This window comes from Podarcis erhardii (assembly GCF_964252035.2).
Source record: "Podarcis erhardii genome assembly, chromosome: 2".
NCBI lineage: Eukaryota > Metazoa > Chordata > Lepidosauria > Squamata > Lacertidae > Podarcis > Podarcis erhardii.
The window spans coordinates 41,411,737-41,434,701 of NC_138498.1; the positions used below are offsets into that span (position 1 = coordinate 41,411,737).

The window sequence follows — 22,965 nt, forward strand, 5'->3', positions numbered from 1 at the left end:
GTCATATAGTCCAGCGTGCTAAAATTGGCTGCTGATGAATGGAGTATGCAAGTGGACACTTTAAGGAGACCCAGAGGGCAGGGCCTATGTGAACTGAATTGGTTCTCTCTCTATGTCCAGATAGCTGAGAGTTGAGGACGAGCACCTCTGATGTGATGCCTTCTTGTTGTGTTCCTTCCCAGGTGGAGAAGCGTTTGGAGTTGGTGAAGCAGGTCTCCCACAGCACACACAAGAAACTGACAGCGTGTCTTCAGGGTCAGCAGGGATCGGATTCTGATAAGCGCTCGGTGAGAGATTCCAGCACCCACCAGACAACAGAGCTGGGTTCATGTCTCTACGTGTTTCACATGGAGAAGAGGCAGGAGGGAGGGAATCAAGCTGAGAAGACAGCACAGCTAGCTTTCCTCCCCTCCTGTGTGTAAATTGTATGTGAGCGTAAGAGTTAGTAAAACAGGGGTTCGTGGGGGGGGTTTAATAAACAAATAATATTGTTTGGAAATAGTGTCATTTTCTGGGAATGAAGTGGGCTCAAACTGTGATGTGATGGATTTAAAAACAAACCCTAAATTCATACAGCAGTTGCTTTTGTTGCAGAAGAAATTGCCTTTGACATCGCTAGCCCAATGCTTGATGGAAGGTTCTGCTATTCTAGGGGACGACTCCCTGCTTGGGTAAGATTCTTCCCATTCAAAATACCCACCTATTGGGCAAGATACAACTCTCTCTCTCTTTTTTTTAATCTGTTCCAGTCACAAAAATGTTCCTCAGCTGAAAGGCCACTTCAGTAGGAAACATATTGGTGGATTTATTTAAAATATTTATACCCTGCCCTTTCCTTTATAAAACATTTAAGGCAGCTCACAAACAAGAACTGTAAAATGCATTAAAAATAAAAGGATCGCAAGTCTAGCGTTGTAATGAAAAATCCTTTTTCCTGAACCAATTTGAATAGCTTCTTGCTACTTTTCAATTGCCACCCCCTTTTCCAACCAACCTTATTCAGGTTGGGTCTCCTCAGTCTTATTTCATGTGCTTTAAACATTTAGAGATACCCTTTCACGTAAAATAGCAAAGCGGTTTATAGCATAAATCAATACAAAAGACAATAAAAAGATACTAGGTATTACCTCTGCCATGGCACCTTCGCAGGATGCAGCAATAAGTTGTCGTTTCACACCAGCCTGTTTTATTACAAATAAACCAAAGCATGTTAGTGGAATGACACAGAACCATTTTGTGCCTCAGATGATATAGAAGCCTCTTGGCCTGCTGCCTTACAGAGCCTGTATGATTAGTGCTTCAGATCCTCTGTCTGCCACACATCATCTGTCTCAGGCCCATGACCATCTCTGTACCTCTCTTTGTCTGTCTCTCTTGTTCGCCTTTCCATCTCTGTTGCTTGCCGTACCACTTCAGTGTGATTGTCTGTTTTCATGCCCTGCAGGAAGATGCTGAAGTTATGTGGGGAAGCAGAGGACAAGCTTTCTCAAGAGCTCATCCACTTTGAGCTGGAAGTTGAACGGGATGTGATTGAGCCTCTTTTTGTATTGGCTGAGGTGAGAAAAAACACAAGCGGTGGCAGTTAATAGCTGCAATGAGCACTGTTTTGGGTTGTTCTGATGTGTTGGTATAAGGCATAGGCAAACTCCGGTCCTCCAGATGTTTGGGGCTACAATTCCCATCATCCCTAGCTAACAGGACCAGTGGTCAGGGATGATGGGAATTGTAGTCACAAACATCTGGAGGGCCAGAGCTTGCCTATGCCTGGTATAAATGATATGACCTCTAAAGTAGGGGGGACTTGTGGCACATCAGACAGGCACTTTTAACTCCCTTCAGCCCCTGCCAGCATGGCCAGTGATCAGGGATTATGGGAGTTCAAGCCCAGCAAGTTCCCTTACCTCTGCTCTAACAAGAAGGGCCTCTGAAGCAAGGGGGCAATTCTGAAGAGATTCAAGAAGGATAAGAACCACATATGCATTGAAGAACTTCTGGTATTTGGCCCATTGGAAGTTGGGTGCAGTCAGGGAGCAGGACAGTGCCAGCTCAACAAGTTCCCGTTAGGTGAAAAGACTGAGCAGCTAGTAAAGCTCATGGGCAGGTAGAAAGACTTGAGTTTGGCTCTGTGAGAAAAACTCAAGCTATGGGTTATTAAGCAGCAAGGCTGGAAGGGGTTGTGAAGCAGAAACAGGGTTATGCAGGGCCAGGAAGTAAGGCGAGAGTAAAAGAGAGGCAACTCTGGGAGCCAAGAACAAAATTTTCTCCAGGTTTTAAAATGTGTGTGTGTGTGTGTGTGTGTGTGTTGCAAGGAATATTTAAAAATCATGTCAGATTTTGAATGCTGCCCTCTCTAAGTAAATGCATCCCAGCCTACTTTAAATTAACTGAAGGGATTTCTTTTAAAAAAGCATTGTGAACTTTCTCCTCACAGTGTGGCCTTTGAATCCTGGTTTTTTACACCAAAACATGATAGCCACTTTAAGTTGCTCCATGTGGTTAGCCTTTCTGTTTGTCTTTTGCTGCTCCCTATATTGTCAGAGGAGGGTGTGTGCTCTTGTTTTGCTGTTACAAGTTCACATGCACAAGACCAAACAAGGAAATACTCACTTTGCAGAAATGAAGCTAGGCTATTTTTTAATGAGAGGTTGAGTGTATTCCAGAGGTGCTCCTTGTTCTTGTGGGTCTACTTTCAAATCAGGGATTTTGGAGCTGAGGGGAGAGTAGATACATGCACCACTGGCTAATTAGGCTAGGGACACCACAGTCATCACCTTCGTTTTTTTCTTTCCTCCTGTCATATTTCTTTAAAGGGGAAGGGCTAAAAGTATTTTTCATATCTAGATTGAGATAGCTGCCAAGCACTGCTGCCTGTTTCTTTTCCAATTTGCTGCTTTTAACACCAGTCAGAGAGCATTGACGGCAAGTTGTTCTGGGAGCAGTATGTGGCTTCTTGTCATCTGGGAACTGTCCATCAGTGGTATATGCCCCCAGCTGCTGGTGTTGACTCTTGACTCTGAATCAGATGTAAAATCCTGAGAATTCACTTTGACCTTGCTTGGATTCAGTGACATGAATGTTTATTGCAGTTCTCTGCAGAAAATACCCATGTTACTATCATTTATTTTTAGGTAGAAATCCCCAATATCCAAAAACAGAGGAAACACTTAGCGAAATTAGTTCTGGACATGGATTCGTCAAGGACAAGGTAAGAGGCATGTTAGCTTTTTGTCTGCCCATCCTTAAAGTACCATGTCCCTTGCTTCATGTTTCTTCATGTTAAAAATTCATGCATTTTTTTAAAAAAATTATAAATACTATCGTTTAATGTACAAAACAATAATAAAAAGCCATATCAAGTTCCAGTGGGTTGAGCAGCAAATCACAGATAAATGCACTAGTTTTGTTCATTCAATTTATGTGTTGCTTTCTATGAATGAAGGTGTCTTGAAGCAACTTTAAACCATAAAAATGCAATATGTTTCAAAGGAATTGTTTAAATAAGCACTAAAAAATTCATCCGCCAGCAATCAATTACAAAATCATCAAAATACTATTTCCCACCCAGCAACAAGACAAACACCAAGATAAAATAAAAACAGGCACCGTTATCAGAGCACAAATTAATGCCCAAACACCTGGGAGAATAAGAACATCTGCCTGGCACTGAAAATAAGGCAGACGTTGATGCCTGGCAAATTTACTTGGGGAGAGCATTCCACAAATGGGGGCTACCTCCAGAAAGGCCCATTTTCTTGTTTCCACCCTCTGAACTTCTTTTGGAAGGGTCACATAGAGAAGGGATTGAATAGGCTCATACAGGGGAAGCTGCTACTGTTAGCCTTTGAACTACCAGTGAAAACAGAATTTTACAAATCTGTCCCTGATGGATTTACTGCTAGAATGACATATCTTGTGTCTTGTGCTATTTGTCCATCAGGTTTCTTGCACTGCCCTCAGTCTTGCCTGCAATGGGTTATGCTCAACAGCAACACTACACCAGCATGGTGTAGTGGTTAAGAGTGGTGGACTCGTAATCTGGTGAACTGGGTTCGCGTCTCCGCTCCTCCACATGCAGCTGCTGGGGGATCTTGGGCCAGTCACACTTCTCTGAAGTCTCTCAGCCTCACTCACCTCACAGAGTGTTTGTTGTGGGGGAGGAAGGGAAAGGAGATTGTTGGCTGCTTTGAGACTCCTTAAGGGGAGTGAAAGGCGGGATATCAAATCCAAACTCCTCCTCCTCTTCCTCCTCCTCTTCTACATGAAGAAGCCATGTTTCTGTTTCCCCTTTGGTAAAAGAAGGCTCCCTGGAAGATGGGACGAGAGCAGTCTGAGATACTTTCAGCTCTTTCCACACACATAGATGGAGTCAGTGAGGGCTTTGGAAATTCTCCCAGTTGTTTGATCCTGTGTACTCCTCAGTCTGTCAGATCCAGCTAAAATGTCCTACAGAATTCCCATGCCTCCAGATCTTTTTCTGTCAGAGGATCCAAAAGAGAAGGCTGCACAGGAGGATTTACAATCTCCTACAATGGTCTAGTATTAAATTTCTGTCAGTGTCATTCAGTGAGGAGTCTGCATTTACTTTGACTCTGCTGTTGGTGAAAGAGAGAAGGGATTACCACAACATGTCTTATTAGCTGGTATACTGTGCCTCTGATCATGCCCAAGGAAGAGCTCTCTTTCCTGCCTCTTCAGCTGTGAAGCAGGTGGCTGAGACTCTCCCTCACTGGGGCAAGCAGATAATCTGAAAGCCAAATCCTGTCACTATCACTATGCCCCCAAGCCAGCCTAAACAGCAAGCTGGTATTTCTGATCATGTCTGGAAAAAATGTAAATTGTGTTTATTTCCTTCCTGGTGCTCCTCGAAAGCAAGCTATTTTTGCCTTGCACAAGCTGATCTCATTCCCTGGAGGTGTCATTGATATGTTGCCACAAAACTGGAGAAATCATGAGGTCTGCAGACAATTGAACTGGTATTTCCGTGAAGTGAAAAAAAATCTCACCACAGCCACCACCAGGCTTGTTTTGTTTTGATTATTACATTTATGTCCTACCTCTTCTTTGAAGCTGCAGTTGGTTTATATGATTCGCCACCTCCTCCTCCCTCTTTTATCCTCAAAACAACCCTGTGAGATAGGTAAGGCTGGGAGACTGTGACTGGCCTAAGATCATCTCGTGAGTAGGGAATTGGAAACCCTGGTCTCCAGGTCCTAGTCTAACCACTCTACACCACACTGGCTCTGTTCCTCCCATTGCCAAAAGAACATACACTTCTTCACGCATCTGCCAAAGAAGAAGAAGAAGAAGAAGAAGAAGAAGAAGAAGAAGAAGAAGAAGGAGGAGGAGGAGGAGTAGTAGTAGTAGTAGTAGTAGTTTGGATTTGATATCCCACTTTATCACTACCCTGAGGAGTCTCAAAGTGGCCAACAATCTCCTTTCCCTTCCTTCCTCACAATAAACACTCTGTGAGGTGAGTGGGGCTGAGAGACTTCAGAGAAGTGTGACTAACCCAAGGTCACCCTGCTAGCAGCTGCATGTGGAGGAGCGGAGACGCGAACCCGGTTCCCCAGATTACGAGTCCACCTTAACCACTCTTAACCACTACACCAAAGAGAAGCTCATGTTTCAGTAAATAAGCTCAACTTTAAGATACAACAAGATTCTTGGTCTTCTCAGACAAATCGGCAGGAAACCAGAGGAGCACCCTGAACTGCCTTTTGCCCACAAGATAGTGCGATGCTGCTGCAGTCAGCAAAAGACCTTTCAGCTGGTCCTATGTCATAGTGTGATCATGGGATGAAGCCTCTTGGGTGTTGCAGCAAAAGGGAACAAGATTAGAAGGGATGAATTTACACATGTGAAAGTCAGAGGGAGGGAGAGGCGGTGTTCTAGGTTCCATAGTGACAGGTGACTATTTTCTCTGTGCCATAAAGGAAAATGCATTGGATATAAAGATGAATGGCTTCTGAGAGATTTGTGTTCTCCCAAAGTTGGGAGAGCCTGATATGGATGGCACTCACCCTTTCACTTTAATTCCACTAAGATTATGGATGTGGTCCACCCTTAAACACATAACGTCTGTGTCAGCATTTCAGCACTGCAAGAACTGACAGCGCCTGGCCCTCAAAGGTGGGAGGGGGAATGATTTGAGAGGAGCCAGACGGCACTTCTGTTTTCCCTTCAAATTAGGTTTGCTGATCTTTGGGAATAATCTTCTTATTTGAAACTGGTTATAAACAGCTGGTTACTCTGACTAGAAGTATTGAGTTAACTGAGGATTTAAAAAAAAATCCTCCCTGATCTCAAGTGGAGGACATCTTCCCACTGCTGGCCACATATATCTGTCTTAATCCTACATGAGACAGAATGTGCTGCTGCTGAATACAGGCTGCTCATCCATGTCATGGATTTTGGGATGTCTGCCAGTTCACCTGGGAAACCTACTGATGGCTACCAGCCATGATGGCTGCGTTCTTCTGCCACAGTTGGAGGTAGCAATGCTTCTGGAAACCGCAAGAGGGGAGAGCGCTCTTGTGCTCATGCTCTGTTTGCTGGTTTCCCACAGCAACTGTGAGAACATGATGCAGAACTAGACGGGCCCATGGCCTGATCTAGCAGGCTCTACTTATGTTCATTCATGGCTTTCAAGGATGGGCCCTAAGTTTTTCATCAGGCCAAATCTATGTTTAGAAATAGCTGCACACCTGGTGTCAAAAAAGGTTATTTATGTATGCCACTACTGCGGCCCATGTTTTGTTAGCACAAAAATGGAAAACGAGCGAGGTCCCAAACAAAGAAGAATGGCAACTTAAGTTGACCGAATATGTGCAGCTTGCAGACTTAACGTCTAGAGTAAGAGAACAAGAAGAACATGCGTTTAGAGAAGATTGGAAAACATTTATTGAATATATGGGAAATAACTGTACAGCTAAAAATGCTGGCAGCATTAAGATAAATTCAACAGTGTGAATAAGTTTTGATGGATGTAATAATGGAATACTGAATGGTATCGTTTTTTGTAAAATATGCGGGGATTTGTGATATGCAAAATGAACCATGGAAAGAGAAGAAGGGAAGTCATTGACATCTTAAGGATGTAAAAATGAGTACTTTAAATTGCAAAACAGAAAATTTAATTATGTATATTATATATAATTAGAATTAGAATGGATTGAAATAGCTGCACAATTATTTAGGCCCAGTTCTTGTGGCACAGAAGTTGCTTCAGGGGACCAGCTTTGCCTGAGCTGTCAGGGTAACGTGAGAGGATAACTTTTAAATCTTGGGCAGGCACTTTTATTGTACTGTTTTTAACACCTGCTTTAAAAAAAACAATTAAAACCCCCTCTTATTTAGGCAGGCTGTGGTTTAGAGAATAAGACAGCTTGGGACGTAACATTTTGGTTAGAAGAAAGTGGGGAGTTGGAACCGCTCCAGTGGCTTCATTGCTGTAGGAATGGCCCACTAGGCAGCTGTCATAAACTGGCATCCTGATCGTCCTCAGATCAGAGGCAGGCTTAGTCTGACAGAGGCAGCTCCATTCTGAGCTGGCCAGTGAGGTCAATCAGTGGAACATCTCTGTCTCTCCTCAGCACAGGACTTTACTGCATGCTTTTTAAAATGTTATCTTCTTCAACAAAGCAGTATCCTATTAAGTTCCATCACAGGCAGTAAAGATAAGGATGCAAGTAGCAGATTTTTAGGCTCCCTCATGGTGTTCATTGGGTTTAGGAGGTTTCCATCTTAAGGGCAAATTACTCCTTAGATTATTGCATCCCTTGAGTACTGCTTGCATTTTGGAGTTTCCCAGGTCATTCTTTCCAAGGGTTTGTTATTGTTGCTTCTTCTGATAAGAGAAGCAGTTGTTTAGTGGATATATATGTGAATTTACAAATGGTGACTGAGGGAGAGTCTAAAAACAACCTGAGAAAAGGGCGGGATTGAAAGGTTGTGTGCCTTCAAGCTGATAGTGTGCCTTCAGGCTCTTGTACTACTGGTGACTGCCCTTGCTAAAAGTTCTGTCCCACCTACAAGTAGGAGTCCTCCTCATCTGTTGCTAATGTCATTTAACTTCTTTCTCCGGCAGGTGGCAGCAATCAGCCAAATCTTCAGGTTTGTCAAGCAACTTGCAGCCTTCGGGTGCCAAAGCGGATGCTCTCAGGGAAGAGATGGAGGAGGCAGCAAACAGAGTGGAGATTTGCAGGGTATCTATCTATCTATCTATCTATCTATCTATCTATCTATCTATCTATCTATCTATCATCTATCTATCTATCATCATCATTTCTTTCTTTATCTCTCTCTGTCTTTCTATTCCTGGTGAAGCATCATTTGTGCCATCTGGAATGTGGCTCAGGAGATGGCTCCAAAGCCACTGTTCTTAGCCCATTGAAGCCTAGTATTGTTGGTGCAGTAGCAAGTACTATCGCTTGGGGAGGAGAGTATTTAAAACTACAATTTTCAGCCATTTGCCCTAGTTTGATGAATAGAACTTTGGGCAAGAGGTAGATCAATGTGTGACTTGTGATCCAATTAACATTCTTACTATAGGTGTGGTTTTAGATTTCATCTGAATTTCTGGAAAGGAAATGCATATTGCAGCACTACAGCTGTTGCAGTGAGTTTGACTTGGCCATTTTGCATCCGTGTAACTCTTGTCGTTTCTGTACTTCCCACAGGATCAGCTCTCAGCTGACATGTACAACTTTGTGGCCAAAGAGATAGACTATGCAAACTATTTTCAGACTGTAAGTAGCAGAAAACTTGGCTTTTCATGGGGGGGGCACTCATGCACCTCTCTTTCCCCATCTCCCTTTGGAAAACCATAATGCTTTCCAGGGCATGAGTTTTCTTATCAGCTGCCTCTTGTTTCATCTTTCTCCCAGTTAATAGAAGTGCAAGCAGAGTACCACAGGAAGTCATTAGCACTTTTGCAGAATGTGTTGCCTCAGATCAAAGCACAGCAGGGTAAGTGTGATGCAGTGTCTCTTACATTACCATTTGTCACATATTACATGAGAGACTTCAGTGCTGCTCGCTGAGGCAACGTGACTACCATACCAAGCATCAAAAGTCAAGGTGATTCTACCCATCAATCCAGAGCCCCCAGCCTGCTAACGGTTGCCTTTGTGGTAGATGAGACAGTGTGACAGCTTAGTAGTCACAAAATGAAGTAGGTCTGTGGATTGCAGCCAGCCAGAATACTAAAAATAAGAATACCGCCATATATATCATTCCTAGAATTGTTGCCAGCACCTTACTCTAATCAAAATGTAAGGACTCATTTGGGCCTGCTCTTGAGCTCACAAAAACTATGAGGAATCAACAAGATTAGCGCTATAGGATGTTATCCGGATTAAGGCTCTTTTCTGGGTGTGTTTTGTTCAGTTTGCGAACCACGCTTCCCCAGTGAGATCCAAGGATATTATACCAAAATATATTTGAAACCTTAGCCAATACTTTAAACTGACCAAATCTCCTGTGACTGCAGAGGAGGGGCCTAAGTCATTTAGGTTTTTTGTAAACATCAAAACTGTGAATTGTGCCCAGTAGCTTCTTTGCAGTCAGTGCAGCCTGTGTAGAATCAGTATTAGATTTTTACCAGCTGGATATACCCCTCAGCGCTCTGGTGTCTGCCTTCTGCACTAGCTGTGGGTTCCACCCCATCTTCAAAGGCAGCCCCATGTAGACCACATTGCAGTAGCCCTGAGGAAAGTGAAAGTCTAGGTTCTCAACTGTGTTGACGTACCCCCATGGTTCTGCGGGTTCCTCCCTTTAATCAGGCAAGGGGCCAGAAGGAGTTGAGCACAATCCCATGTAGCGAAGTTAACTGAAAGTCCACACTGTACCCTAGGTAAAGGTAAAGGGACCCCTGACCATTAGGTCCAGTCATGACCGACTCTGGGGTTGTGGCGCTCATCTCACTTTATTTGCCGAGGGAGCCGGCGTACAGCTTCCAGGTCATGTGGCCAGCATAAGCCGCTTCTGGCGAACCAGAGCAGCGCACAGAAACACTGTTTACCTTCCTACTGGAGTGGTACCTATTTATCTACTTGCCCTTTGATGTGCTTTCGAACTGCTAGGTTGGCAGGAGCAGGGACCGAGCAATGGGAGCTCACCCCGTCGCGGGGATTCGAACTGCCGACCTTCTGATCGGCAAGTCCTAGGCTCTGTGGTTTAACCCACAGCGCCACCCGCGTCACACTGTACCCTAGTTGCCTCTTAAGGCACTGTTAAGGTGATGAGGCCTGAAAATGACTTTAGACATGTGCACAGAGGGTAATCTTCTAGTCTCGAGACACATGGCATTAGGGACAGCTCTGCAAATAAGCCAGGAGTGTGTAGACGTCCAGCTACTACATGTTACCGAGAGGGTGAGTTGTGGGTATATCGTGATTGCTTCTTATTTGGACTGCCTTCCACAGAAGCCTGGATTGAAAAGCCCTCCTTTGGGAAGCCCCTGGAGGAGCACCTAGCTGTCAGTGGCCGGGAGATTGCTTTCCCCATCGAGGCGTGTGTCACTATGCTCCTGGAGTGTGGCATGCAGGAGGAGGTCTGTATCGGGCAACTGATGCCCCTTCATGCTAAGGCCTGGGAGTGCTTACCATCCCCCCTCCATATTCCCATCCCTAGCCCCAATGCTGTGTTGCCCACATTACCTTCCTTGGGATTTGCAAGCTGGACAGACATGTCATTATCGTTTCCCCCCCCCCCACCCGCCCCACAACCACACACACTTTTATTTCACATCTTGTGTTTGCAGGGCCTATTCCGGGTGGCCCCTTCAGCCTCTAAACTAAAGAAGCTTAAGGCAGCTCTTGACTGCTGTGTTGTGGATGTTCAGGAGTACTCAGCTGACCCACATGCCATTGCAGGTAAGAGCTGCTCTTGTCTTGGCATACCAGACTGGTGTTGTAGTGAATACTATTAGCTTGAACAAATGCAAGAAGGTTGCTTTCAGTGGCAAATGTAGACAATTAATCAATTATACACACAACCCACTAAGCATCCTTATCAAACCAAAGGCAGAATTGTAACTTGAGTCAATAAGTCACACACAAACATATACACACCAGACAAATCCTCAAACACACCAAAACTAACATTAATAGTTTTTAAATCTATATTATATTTAAAGCAATAGATGTATAATTACTGCAGTTTTTAAACTCTTTTCAAATACAGAAATAGCATTTGGAATAAAATCTGAAAAGCAGAGAAAATTTTGCCCCCCCCCCTTAAAACACAGCTGTAGTTGTGAAACTCCTACAGCTCAAGGCAGTCTACCCCCCCTCACATTAATATGGATACAGAGAGCCATCTAGCCATGTGGAGAAGCCTTGCTATTTATTTTAAGAGCATACGTACACACCGTACTTCATCATATGTTGGGATGAGTAGCAAAAAACCTGCCACCTTTACTTTAATACAAATGACCAAGTGGTAGGAAACTCTACCATGTTGTCAGATGGTCATCTATATTAGTTCTTGTGTCCAGAAAGGGAAATATTGATCTCAGCATTAGGTAGTACATTATTTTTGCTCCAGTCAGTTAAGAGCTGGTTTGTCGCCTTCAGCTGTTGCCCCAAACCAAAGAAAGTTCAATGAGGGGAAAAATTCCCTCCAAATTAGGATGAGGCTTTCTGCTTTGGTAATGCGTGTTCTGTGTTTCTATGTCTCTTGCACAGGGGCACTGAAGTCCTATCTTCGGGAATTGCCAGAACCGCTCATGACATTTGAACTCTATGAAGAATGGATCCAAGCCTCAAAGTGAGTTGTTCACCATTGCTTGAGCCCTGCTTCTTCACCTTCTGGTATAAAAATAGTATATCAAACAAGGTTGAAATTCTGGACGCTTCCTTCAGAATAAGTCCTATTGAATTCAGTGAAAATTGCTTCCAAGTAAACATGCAGACGATCAGGCTGAAACTTGTACCTTATCAGCTTCTCTCAAAGTTATTGTTTGTTTATACCTTTTTCCCTGACGGGACTCAAGGTGGCTTAGAGATAAGAACTGCTCAAAACACAGAAAAACCAGTCATTAAAGTATAATCAAACATGGATAGAATTATAACTATGTACATATATAGAATCTCTTTTAAAACTTACCAATAAAAACAGCCCAGCACGAGCCTTTTATATATATATATATATATATATATATATATATATATATATATATATATATAATATTTATTATGGTTTTACAAAAAAAAAAAAAAACATAAATACATACCACAAAGAAAAAGAAACAAACATAGCCAAAAATACAAAAAAGATTCACAGAATACAAAAAAGATACACAAAAAGGTCAACAAAAAATCATCAAAAAACGATAATAAAACACATAAAAAAGAAAAAAATCCAACTTTTAGCTTTATACTTATTTAACTCTGTTTCTTGACTTCCTCACATCTCCCTTTTTTGTGTTCCCATTTACCCAATCAGATTCAGCAAATCCTTACCCTCTTTCAAATCTCATTGTCAATTATATAGTTCAACCTATTATGTCTCCAATCCTTCTTTTCTTTTTAGTTCATTCTTACCTATTCCTTATAACTTAGTCACTTATACCATATTATTTGTTTGACATAATATAACTCTAGTCTTTCACCCTTTTTTAAAAATTCATCTATGCATACTCCTTTAACTTTGTCACTAATGCCGTATTGTTTTTATATCCAACATCATTTTAACATTCATAAATTTTGCAGTGTTTCTGCAAGTAGTCTTTAAACTTCTTCCAGTCCTCTTCCACCGACTCTTCTCCCAGGTCTCGGATTCTGGCAGTCATTTCTGCCATCTCCATATAGTCTATTACTTGCATCTGCCATTCTTCCAGAGTGGGTAAATCTTGTGTCTTCCAATGTTTTGCGATGAGTATTCTTGCTGCTGTTGTTGCATACATAAAAAATGTTCTATCTTTCTTTGACACCAATTGGCCGACCATACCCAAGAGAAAGGCCTCTGGTTTCTTAAGGAAGGTATATTTAAATACCTTTTTCAGTTCATCATAGATCATTTCCCAGAAAGCCTTAATCTTTGGGCACGTCCACCAAAGGTGAAAGAATGTACCCTCAGTTTCTTTACATTTCCAACATTTATTATCGGGCAAGTGATAAATTTTTGCAAGCTTGACTGGGGTCATGTACCACCTGTAAATCATTTTCATAACATTCTCTCTTAGGGCATTACATGGTCCACAACTGTTCCCAGTCAGCAAACATAATATTATGACCAATGTCTTGTGCCCATTTAATCATAGCTGATTTAACCGTTTCATCCTGTGTATTCCATTTTAACAGCAAGTTATACATTCTTGATAATATCTTAGTTTTAGGTTCTAACAGTTCTGTTTCCAATTTTGATTTCTCCACCTGGAAGCCCATTTTTTTGTCCAAATTATAGGCCTCTCTTATTTGATGATAATGCAACCAGTCTCACACTTTATCTTTTAGTCCAGCACGAGCCTTTTAATTAAAAGCAGTCAGTTCCCAAAAGCCTGTTGTAACACGAAAGTCTTCATCTGCTGGCAGAAGGACAGCAGGGAGAGAGCCAATCTAGCTTCTCTAGGGAGGGAATTCTGAATTCTGGGAGCCCACAATATTTGCCATGCAGAACCAGGAACTTCATGGGACAGATCAAACCCATTTGGTGTAATTTATTGTAGGAAATTCCAATCCCCACCCACCCACCCGCCCACCCCAAAATTGAACATATTCTAATTATTTCTCCAAGAGCCTCTGCCTATGGACATGTATGACATTATCATTTATTTGTTTCTCTCATTTATTAGTCACTTTTCAGGGCCACACCTTCACACATTCAGGGCTTCATTCAATATGCATATATATTCAAATTCAGGGCTCATTGGTGAAATGTGAATGAGTCCCAAGCAACAGATGTCTGCTATGCATAGAAAGGAGACTATTCTCTGACATATGTCAAAGCTGTATGTCTAAGTTGCCCACCTTAGTTTTCCAAGGAATTCCTCTGCTTCTCACACCACGACCAGAAAACATGAGTTGCACCTAAGTCACAATGTGATCAATCAATTAGTGTTTCAGCAGAACTAAAATTTTACTAATTTCCTTTGGATCCAGGGCCCAATTCTCAAGAGCTTCTTGTTGTGTCCCAAGTACTCCAGCAGATTCAAACGAATTATAATTTATTTAATTGGTTTTGCTTCAAATGAATTGCCTCAGCTTGTCCCCTCTTGGGACTGAGAAATGACATCTCTTCTGCAAGGAAGGGGATTTTCTCAAAATTTGCCACAGCTATAGTCTGGCCTAAAGCTTCCCTAATAAGATTGGGAATGAAGATGTTATCCCAGCCCTCATCGCCTGACGTAAGAAAAGTGAGCCAAGACTGTCCCTGATCTTACCAGGCATTTAAAGTGGCTACACTTTTCAAAGGTCTGCTTTAAACATTTACATAAATCTGATGCTGAAGTGCGATCTGGGGCTTGTCACTTCAGGATAAGTGATTGTGCAAGTAGGCCCCACCGCAACTGTTGCTTCCAGTACATGACAAGGAGCAGAAGTCACATTCCCAGAGAGGTGAAATGTGAAGCACATTGGCAGCTTTCCCAGCAGTGACTGTCCTGTCCTGTCTGTAGTGTGACAGGTTTCAAGTGCGAAATTAATGGAGGGCAAGGGGGCGGCTCCCTCGGTGCCTCGTCTGTTCACAACTTGTCTCTATGCCACTGCCTCAGCTCAGGCAAGCTTAGGAAAGAGAGGCTGAAGGTGCAGAGATACAAAATCCCCATATGTTTTATCCATCGTCCCACTGCTGAATTAACCCCAGACATCTCATTCTTGCTTCGCAGCATCCAGGACCAAGACAAGAGGCTGCAAGCCCTGTGGAATGCCCTTGAGAAGTTGCCCAAGCCCAGCTACAACAATCTAAGGCAGGTGTACGCAAGCCAAAGGATATACCTTCACTTCTTCTTCACTGTCTGTCTCTTGCTGACATCAGTTTTACAATTTGCAATTGCTATATGGCCAAAAGGTCCACCCAAAAGGCTATACAGTCATACCTTGGTTCTCAAACACCTTGGCACACATACGTTTTGGCTCCCGAATGCCACAGACCTGGAAGTAAGTGTTCCAGTTTGCGAACAATTTTTGGAAGTCGAACATCTGATGCTGCTTTGGCTTGACTGCAGAAAGCTCCTGCAGCCAATCAAAAGCTGCACCTTGGTTTTACGTTTGAGAACCAAGGTACCACTGTACCTTTAAAATAATGGTGGGTGCATGGGGTGAAGGTTGATTAATGTTGACGATATTTTGCATTTCCTAGCCTGGAAAGTTTCTGATGCAGCTTAAGTCCCAGCACACAAGAGAAGAGAAATATATGTGGATGGGTAACCATTGCTCCAAGCACCTATCCCATATTTTGTGCCAGGTGTTCTCTTCTCTCACATCACCTGCCTTGCAAAAAGAGACCAGCACTTCTCATTTCAAGAGCCAGGCTGGCCTGAAACTTGATCTTGTCTGCACCACAGTAAAGGACTTGCTAGTTCTCACCCACTGCCAGCAAGATGTTTTGCCTATACAGTGGTGCCTCGCAAGACGGAATTAATTCGTTCCACGAGTTTTTTCGTCTTGCGATTTTTTCGTCTTGCAAAGTACGGACTTTGGAAAAGCTTCAAAAATCACCAAAGTCTTCAAAAACCTCAAAAAAGGCTACCACACCGCGTGCTATGAGTTGCTCCTCGAAGTGAATGCACGGTTTTAAGAAAAAGGAAACAAACTTGCAAAGCAAAGGAAACAAACTTGCAAGACGTTTTCGTCTTGGGAAGCAAGCCCATAGGGAAATCCGTCTTGCGAAGCAACTCAAAAAACGAAAAACTCTTTCCTTTTGCGAGTTTTTCGTCTTACGAGGCGTTTGTCTTGCGAGGTACCACTATACTTGGGTGTTGGGGAGCCTCGGGGGGAAGCTTGCAATGGCTTTGGAAGCTTGCTGTGTCTAAAGCTGCCACGTTAATTCCCCCAGGAGGCCTCTCTGCGACAGGCATTGCAATTAAACAGAGTTGTGTCAGTGAGACACAAGAGTGCTTGGCACTGCTGACTTTTTGCAATGCACCTCGAGAAAAACTTTGCCTTCAGCTCACTGCCTTCTAAGTAGCAAGGGATGCTTCCTACCTCAACACCCAAACCAGTTTCACAAGGATCCTCCCTAAGAGACAGGAGGGAGATCTGGCATGCTGCTTTGCTAGAGTGATTATACAGGAGCAGATACATGCAATATTTTTATTCATCATTTATTCCTTTCCATTTAGGAATTGCTTCCTATGACATTTCTCAAATAAATTCAACAATACAAAAGCATCCGTAATAAAATCTTATGTGGAACCATTTAATTTATAAAAACAACTTCAAATTTAATACAGATATGGACCAGGATTTTTTTTTTTTAAAAAAATCCCCTTTAAAAGGCTTGGGGGAAATTGGCACCAAAAAGACAATAGCAACGGTGCCTGTCTGCTATGTACTTCCAAAAGGTAGGCAGCACCATGTTAAAGGCCTGATTCCTATACTGTGTAGAACAGGCCTCCGGATGAGATAGTATCTGCAAGAGGCATTCTCCTGCAGAGAGAAGTGATTGATTGGGTATATAAAGGGTGAGAAGGTCTTTTAGGTTTCCTGGCCCCAACCTGTGTACAGGGACCATTATCAGCACCTTGAACTTAAGGCCAGTAGCAGTTTTTCAGCTGCGGCATAATACGATAGTGGTTGTCTGCCCCAATGTCATGCCACCAGCTGCAGCTTCCAGGCCAACTTCAGGGGTAGCTCCCACATCGAGGTATTGCCTACAAGTACATTGATGCTAGGGCTAATATACTGTATTTTTAGCTCTATAAGACGCACCAGACCACAAGACGCACCTAGTTTTTGGAGGAGGAAAACAAGAAAAAAAAATATTCTGAATCTCAGAAGCCAGAACAGCAAGAGGGATCGCTGCGCAGTGAAAGCAGCAATCCCTCTTGCTGTTCTGGCTTCTGTAATAGCTGCGCAGCCTGCATTCGCTCCATAAGACGCGCACACATTTTCCCTTACTTTTTAGGCGGGAAAAAGTGAGTCTTAAAGAGCAAAAAATACGGTAAGTCACATCTGGTGGTTGAGGATATCAGGCAGCAACACCAAGATACTTGTTGGGTGGCAGGGTAAATTGTTCCTGCCCCTCTTGAAATTCAGAGGTAGAGATCTACAGGCGGTGTTGCAATACTATTTTTCTCCTCTTACGGACTACAGGAGGGGCACCAAGAGGTCTTGATTCCTTAGTGGCAAAGTCAGTATATTTCTTGCTGGAAGTTAGATGTGCCCTGCATAGAAGGGCTAGAGGAGGACTGCAGCAGCAGCAGTCACCAATAAACCATCGAGAGAAAGTGGTCACTACTGTGGCAAGCAGTGCATTCTCCTTGGCTTATATACAGTGATGCTTGAGGCATCCTACATTGCCGGCCTGATACCCAGTAATTTGTACATTATACTAGTACATGTATACTAGTCAATGTGAGCTTCTCCCCCTGGTGGTTGGTACATGTAAAATGCAAATAATGGCACTTGCCCATTTATTCGTATGAACCCCTGGGAAAGTATTCACTAGTGCATGTCTGTTGGTTAGCAATAGTCTAATGACCCAGTCAGTAGCTGCTGACTCCATTTTAACTCTGTTGCCTTCCATTGCAGGTACCTGATCAAATTCCTTGCACACTTAACAGAGTACCAGGATGCAAACAAAATGACCCCAAGCAACATAGCGATTGTGCTGGGGCCTAACCTTCTCTGGCCTCAGACAGAAGGGTAAGCGGCTGACATCTAGAACACTGCAGTTCTGAAATGCTAGATAATATAACTAAGAACATACCGGTCCTGGGGCTGGGTTTTCTTACCTTCATTTTGCAAGCCTCTTGTTCAATTTTCATGCTTTGATCCATTTGCAACATCTGGATGTCTCTCTCAGGGTGAAGAGCAGGGATGAAGTGAGGGCAAAATGTGGAAAATGAGTTGCAGTAAGGTATGAGAAAAGGATAGGCAGATTGCTGAGTGGAGGAATCACCCTCGCAGCACAATCCTGTGCATGCTTGCTCACAAGGCTGTCCCAGTGTGTTCAGTAGAGCTTACACCTGTGTCAGCATGCATAGAAATGTATCCTTAGAACTCTTCTCTGTATTTTTCAATTATTTGCATTTCAGAAACGCAAACACAGTTGAAGAGAATGGGTAGTTGCTGAGCATCAGCATGGGATAGATCACACCCATTGCCACCATTAATGTATACAAGTCCGATAGTTTGTTTAACAAACACATCACCACAATGCAAATCATCACTTCTAGTGCTATTAGGCATCCGGTGAACAAATGTAGAATATAGAAAGCAATCTGTCCCACTTCCTCTGAAAATGTCTGGTAAAGTATCCAGAGCAGCATCCTACCTTTCGTAGCTGACTGACCTTGGCAGGTTCCTGAGACCAGCCCCTTGCAACTGGATTTGGGAGGAAACAGAAGAATCTGCAGGAGACATGTTGCCTTAGAGCCAGGAGCTGGACTTTATCCTCTAGTCCAGGCATCCCCAAACTCGGCCCTCCAGATGTTTTGGGACTACAACTCCCATCATCCCTAGCTAATAGGACCAGTGGTCAGGGATGATCCCAAAACAGCTGGAGGGCCAAGTTTGGGGATGCCAGCTCTATTCCTTTCCAACCCTGTGATGTTGTCATTTTGTTTTTCCCTTCGGAAGGACCTGTCTTACTGCCCTCCTTACCTGTCCATTTCTCTCTCCCACCTTTTTGTTTCAGAAACATCACCGAGATGATGGCGACCGTCTCCCTGCAGATTGTTGCAATTATTGAGCCCCTCATCCAGCATGCAGACTGGTTCTTTCCAGGAGGTAGGACTGTCTTTTGTTTGCTAGAGCCCAACTGACCTAAGGCAAAGTGGGCAGGGCAGAACTGGTGACAGCCAGGCCACAGATTTTATCCTTTTTGGATAGATCGCCTCCCGTAGGCACCATTTGTGGTTCTTGCTGTTCCTTTCCCTAATAGCTCACATTCTCCATAGTCTTGGCTAGGGGTCCTAGAGGTCTCAGCCTGTGCCTCCTAAACCAAAGGTCTGTGCTTCTGATCATTTGCTGTTCCAGACAAGTATCTTTCCATGGGCTTGGTTTCCCTGTTTATGCTTTGCATGGTACTATTGAGAACAGTTGTTACCTAGAAAATCCTATATGGGGCTGCTAGGTTCCCCAACCACATTAAAAGTGTTCATGATGACGAGTACATCATCGTTGTTGTTATTGTTGCTCACCTTTCATGAGCAGGTGTCAGGTCAGGTCACAATAATTTAAAATCCAGTTTAAAACCATTCAAACAAATTACCACCACAGGAATAGGGTGGGCGAAAACACATGTCTCTGGTTTCAAAAGGCCAGGTGAACAGGTGCATCTTCTGCATCTGCTGAAAGTTGTATAGTGAAGGGTCCAGATGCACCTCTGTGGGGAGAGAACTCCACAACTTAGGGGGCTGCCACAGAGAATTGTCCTTTTCTTGGCTGCCACCACCAAAACCTATGAGGGCAGCAGAACTACCAAGAGGTGTGTATATGACCAGGAACATCTGCCTCGGGGTGTGTGTGTATATTTGATTTATACTTATCCTTGCCAAGCCTCTCTCTGTCCTCCCTCTGGCTTCAAGTGGGAGCCACAAGCACTACTTGGCCATTTTGCTCTCTCCTAACTAGATATTGAGTTCAACTTGACTGGGAACTATGGCAGCCCTGTGCATGTGAACCACAACGCAAATTACAATTCCATGCCATCGCCTGATATGGACCACGCCGACCGCAAGCATCCTGACCAGACCCGGCGACCGCTTAGCGTGGCCACAGACAACATGATGCTGGAGTTCTACAAGAAGGATGGGTAGGGGGTGCTTTTTATTTTGCTGCAGGAGGAGTAAGGGAAGGGGAGCTGGGAAGGGGCTGTGCTGGCCTGGAGTCGCTGCTGCTGCGTAGAAGTAGTGCCCATGTTTTCTAGGCGTGCAAACACACTTCACTGCCTTGCCACTAACATCCTACCACGCTCCTGACGCCACACCATCTGCAGGCACCTGGCCCGTGGCCTCTTTAAAGGGAAGCAGGGCTGTTGCACCTGGCCTGTCTGCCTATTCGCCTGGTATGTGCCTGGCCCAAGCTAGCTGTATGGCTCTGTGCATTGACTCAACAAGCAACATAGGTGTTCCCCGGGATGGGAAGCAGATATCTACCTCACTGTACTAAAACTGGTCCTGATAACTTCCAGAGCGAAATTTGTCCTACACAGATTTCCTAGTGATGCAGTGAACGTTTCAAAACATGTTATCAGTTGGTTGATGGGTGTTTGCCATCATTTTCTAAGAGCCTAAATAATAGGTCACATGATTGCCTGATCAGCATGCTGGGACATTTGTAGTTTTTGCCATCCAGAACTACTTTGGCGGAGAGCAAAAAAAAAGGGGGGGGAGACTTGTCTTCCACGATTGACAACATACCACCATAGCACCGTTGGCTTCTGCTGCCTATTAAAGGAGACATCTGTGCTGAGATCAGGAGAGGGAGCAATACAGCCATGGGTGTAGAAAGATGCTGAACTAACGAGATGCCTATTGGGTCCTGTTGACTCTAGCTTCGCATGCATATTTCTTAGCAGTTGTTCCTTGCTGTGGTAAGGTTAGCACAGGGGAGCAGCACTCTGCCTGCTCAGTTGGCCTGAGCATATGCAGTAGTTACAGTGCTGCTCCTTTCTCTGCCATCTGTAGAGATCTGGAATCCAGGGCATTGATAGCTCTTGGTAGCCAGGGACTAGAGGTGAGAATGGAGTGAGGGAGGAGACGCTTTCCACCTTTCATACGTTAGAGCCTGTCCTGCTCAGGCTATGTGCATCTGGTCATGGGTCTACAGGTTCTCGCTAACATCTCCTGCATCCTCTAGGTGTGAGCTAATAGTATTAAATGTATACTGTAAAACACTGATGGTGGTAGCTTTACCATTCTGGAGGAGGAGAGGGAAGAGTGGTTGTTCATTTAGTGAGGTCTTGAAATTAAAAAGCTGTCATTCATTGTTAGAAGAAAGGACAATGTTTCATCTTTCTTTTAAATATGGAAGAGATATATTGATAGGAAAGGGAAACAAAACATCTCTCAAAAATGAACTAGGTAATGGACCATTTATTAATGATCCATTGGTTTTAAAAGACACATTGGGTTGTATTCAGCTGTGTCTGTCTCAGAGTAGACCCACTGAAATTAATGGACCCAAGTTAGTCACATCCATTATTTAAGTAAAAACTTCATGTGGCAAGTCATGCACCTTCTTGTAAGTTTCTATTTGTCAAAGCAGGCTCAGGGAAGAGGGGGGTGGCATGAGTTTTGTAAACAGCTTTGATATTTTTAGAACCAAGTGGTATATAAATTGTATGAAATAAATAAATAGCATGAATTTTATTGCAGGGCGGGGAATGAAGTGTAGCCTGCATGGTGGAAAGTCATCCAAAAGTTCCTAGGCCTGCAGTCCCTGCTTGTATCACCTCCCCCAATTATTATTATTTTTGGGGGGGGGATCTTAATCAGTGATTGGAGAGCTTAATATTGGTATGCAGTACACCTTATGCATTCCTGCCTAATCAGTTTAAAGCTCACATTCCTATAATAAACATATGCCGTTTAAAACTTCCTACTTGCAATTCCTCAGTTAGTTTAGTGATTGTTTTTCTTTTCTTGGATTTACAAAGACATTCTCAATTTGGACCTTTTCTCTCCTGTGACTTGTTTTGAACTCTTCAGAACGGCCATGAATGCCCTACTGAGTTTGCCATCCATATGCATAAAGCTTGAATAGTAAGGAACGCCCTTGCCTGATGGAAACTGCATTGTCAGATCTTTTGTGTTTAAAAAGTCTCTTGAGGGTTGGACTTGGAACTGTTCTCAGGCTTAGTTTTAGTATGCTTTACCTGTGTCAATGTTATAGTGATCCCAAGGTCTAGGAAAGGCCTCAGTGAGAAATCTCAACATTGGTTTTTATTTTTGCATGCAAAGGAAATTTAGCTCTCTGTAGAAGGTTGTGGCAAGTACCTGGAGCTGTGCAGTGCAAGAGAAGTCATAGGTTATTTTCCTTATGCCATGAAAGAGCTCTGACAGGAAGGCACAACCTGGAAAAGATCCCAGATAGAGGCTTGATACTGGCTCAGATTAGTTTTGGAAACATTGTAATCCCACTCTTGAGGAGCTTTCTGTATGTTGTGGAGTCTTACAGTGCTCAGTGCGGACATCAAATATTGTTAGGTCTAATTTGCAAAGCAAATTCTTCTGGATCCCAGAAGAAGAACCATGCAAAGATTATTGTAATCCCCTATTAGGTTCACCTCTAGCCAGCTCTCCCTCTCCTGCATTCTCCCCCCCCCCACACACACACACAACTGCAAAACAACTGGCATTGCTTTCACATAAACCTTCCAATTCCTCAAATTCTGCCTTTCACTGAATGTCCTGCTTCTCCACTTAGCAATATGCTTCTCTGCAGCCAAATCGCCCCGATCCCCCTGCTTTTTGCAAGCTACGGCCTTGGACTTCCCAGCCCCTTTCCCAAAGGCCTGCCAGACTGACGCAGCAGGAGAAGCATTTGGCCTTAGTTTCTGTTACACTAATACCTGTATGTTTCTGTCCATGCAGCCTTAGGAAAATCCAAAGGTATGGTATCCTCTGGGTAGCTCTTGAACCATTCCTACCTGCAGTGTCAAGACCCAGTCAATTCAGAGCACCCACGGTCTTGCCAGCAGAAGCTCACTCTTGCCCCCATTAGTGTCGGGGCAAGGCAGAGCAGAAGCCCGCTTCTCCCCGAAAGCACTGAGACGGGAGCCTGTCTTTTGAGTGCCCCGTCAAAATTTGAAGCTGCCTTATTACAGAGTCTGCTTTGGTGGACAGCGGCTTTCCAA

General features: G+C 43.7%; 1 protein-coding gene across 10 annotated transcripts in view; it reads left to right on the top strand.

Moving 5' to 3' along the window:
* ARHGAP44 (Rho GTPase activating protein 44) overlaps positions 1 to 22,965 on the top strand; it is an 86,270-nt gene that overhangs the window by 49,931 nt on the left and 13,374 nt on the right. For 5 of the 10 annotated variants that reach the window (XM_081848656.1, XM_081848657.1, XM_081848654.1 and 2 more), the window contains exons 3-17: positions 183 to 287; positions 595 to 671; positions 1,445 to 1,556; positions 3,129 to 3,205; positions 8,087 to 8,204; positions 8,679 to 8,747; positions 8,886 to 8,967; positions 10,425 to 10,552; positions 10,763 to 10,874; positions 11,688 to 11,769; positions 14,828 to 14,908; positions 17,694 to 17,807; positions 18,802 to 18,893; positions 19,740 to 19,920; positions 22,703 to 22,720. In XM_081848656.1, coding sequence (XP_081704782.1) covers positions 183 to 287; positions 595 to 671; positions 1,445 to 1,556; positions 3,129 to 3,205; positions 8,087 to 8,204; positions 8,679 to 8,747; positions 8,886 to 8,967; positions 10,425 to 10,552; positions 10,763 to 10,874; positions 11,688 to 11,769; positions 14,828 to 14,908; positions 17,694 to 17,807; positions 18,802 to 18,893; positions 19,740 to 19,920; positions 22,703 to 22,720 — 1,448 coding nt within the window. Of the gene's footprint in view, positions 1 to 182; positions 288 to 594; positions 672 to 1,444; positions 1,557 to 3,128; positions 3,206 to 8,086; positions 8,205 to 8,678; positions 8,748 to 8,885; positions 8,968 to 10,424; positions 10,553 to 10,762; positions 10,875 to 11,687; positions 11,770 to 14,827; positions 14,909 to 17,693; positions 17,808 to 18,801; positions 18,894 to 19,739; positions 19,921 to 22,702; positions 22,721 to 22,965 lie in introns of those variants that run through there. The other 5 variants (XM_081848655.1, XM_081848653.1, XM_081848651.1 and 2 more) reach the window with 3 other exon arrangements.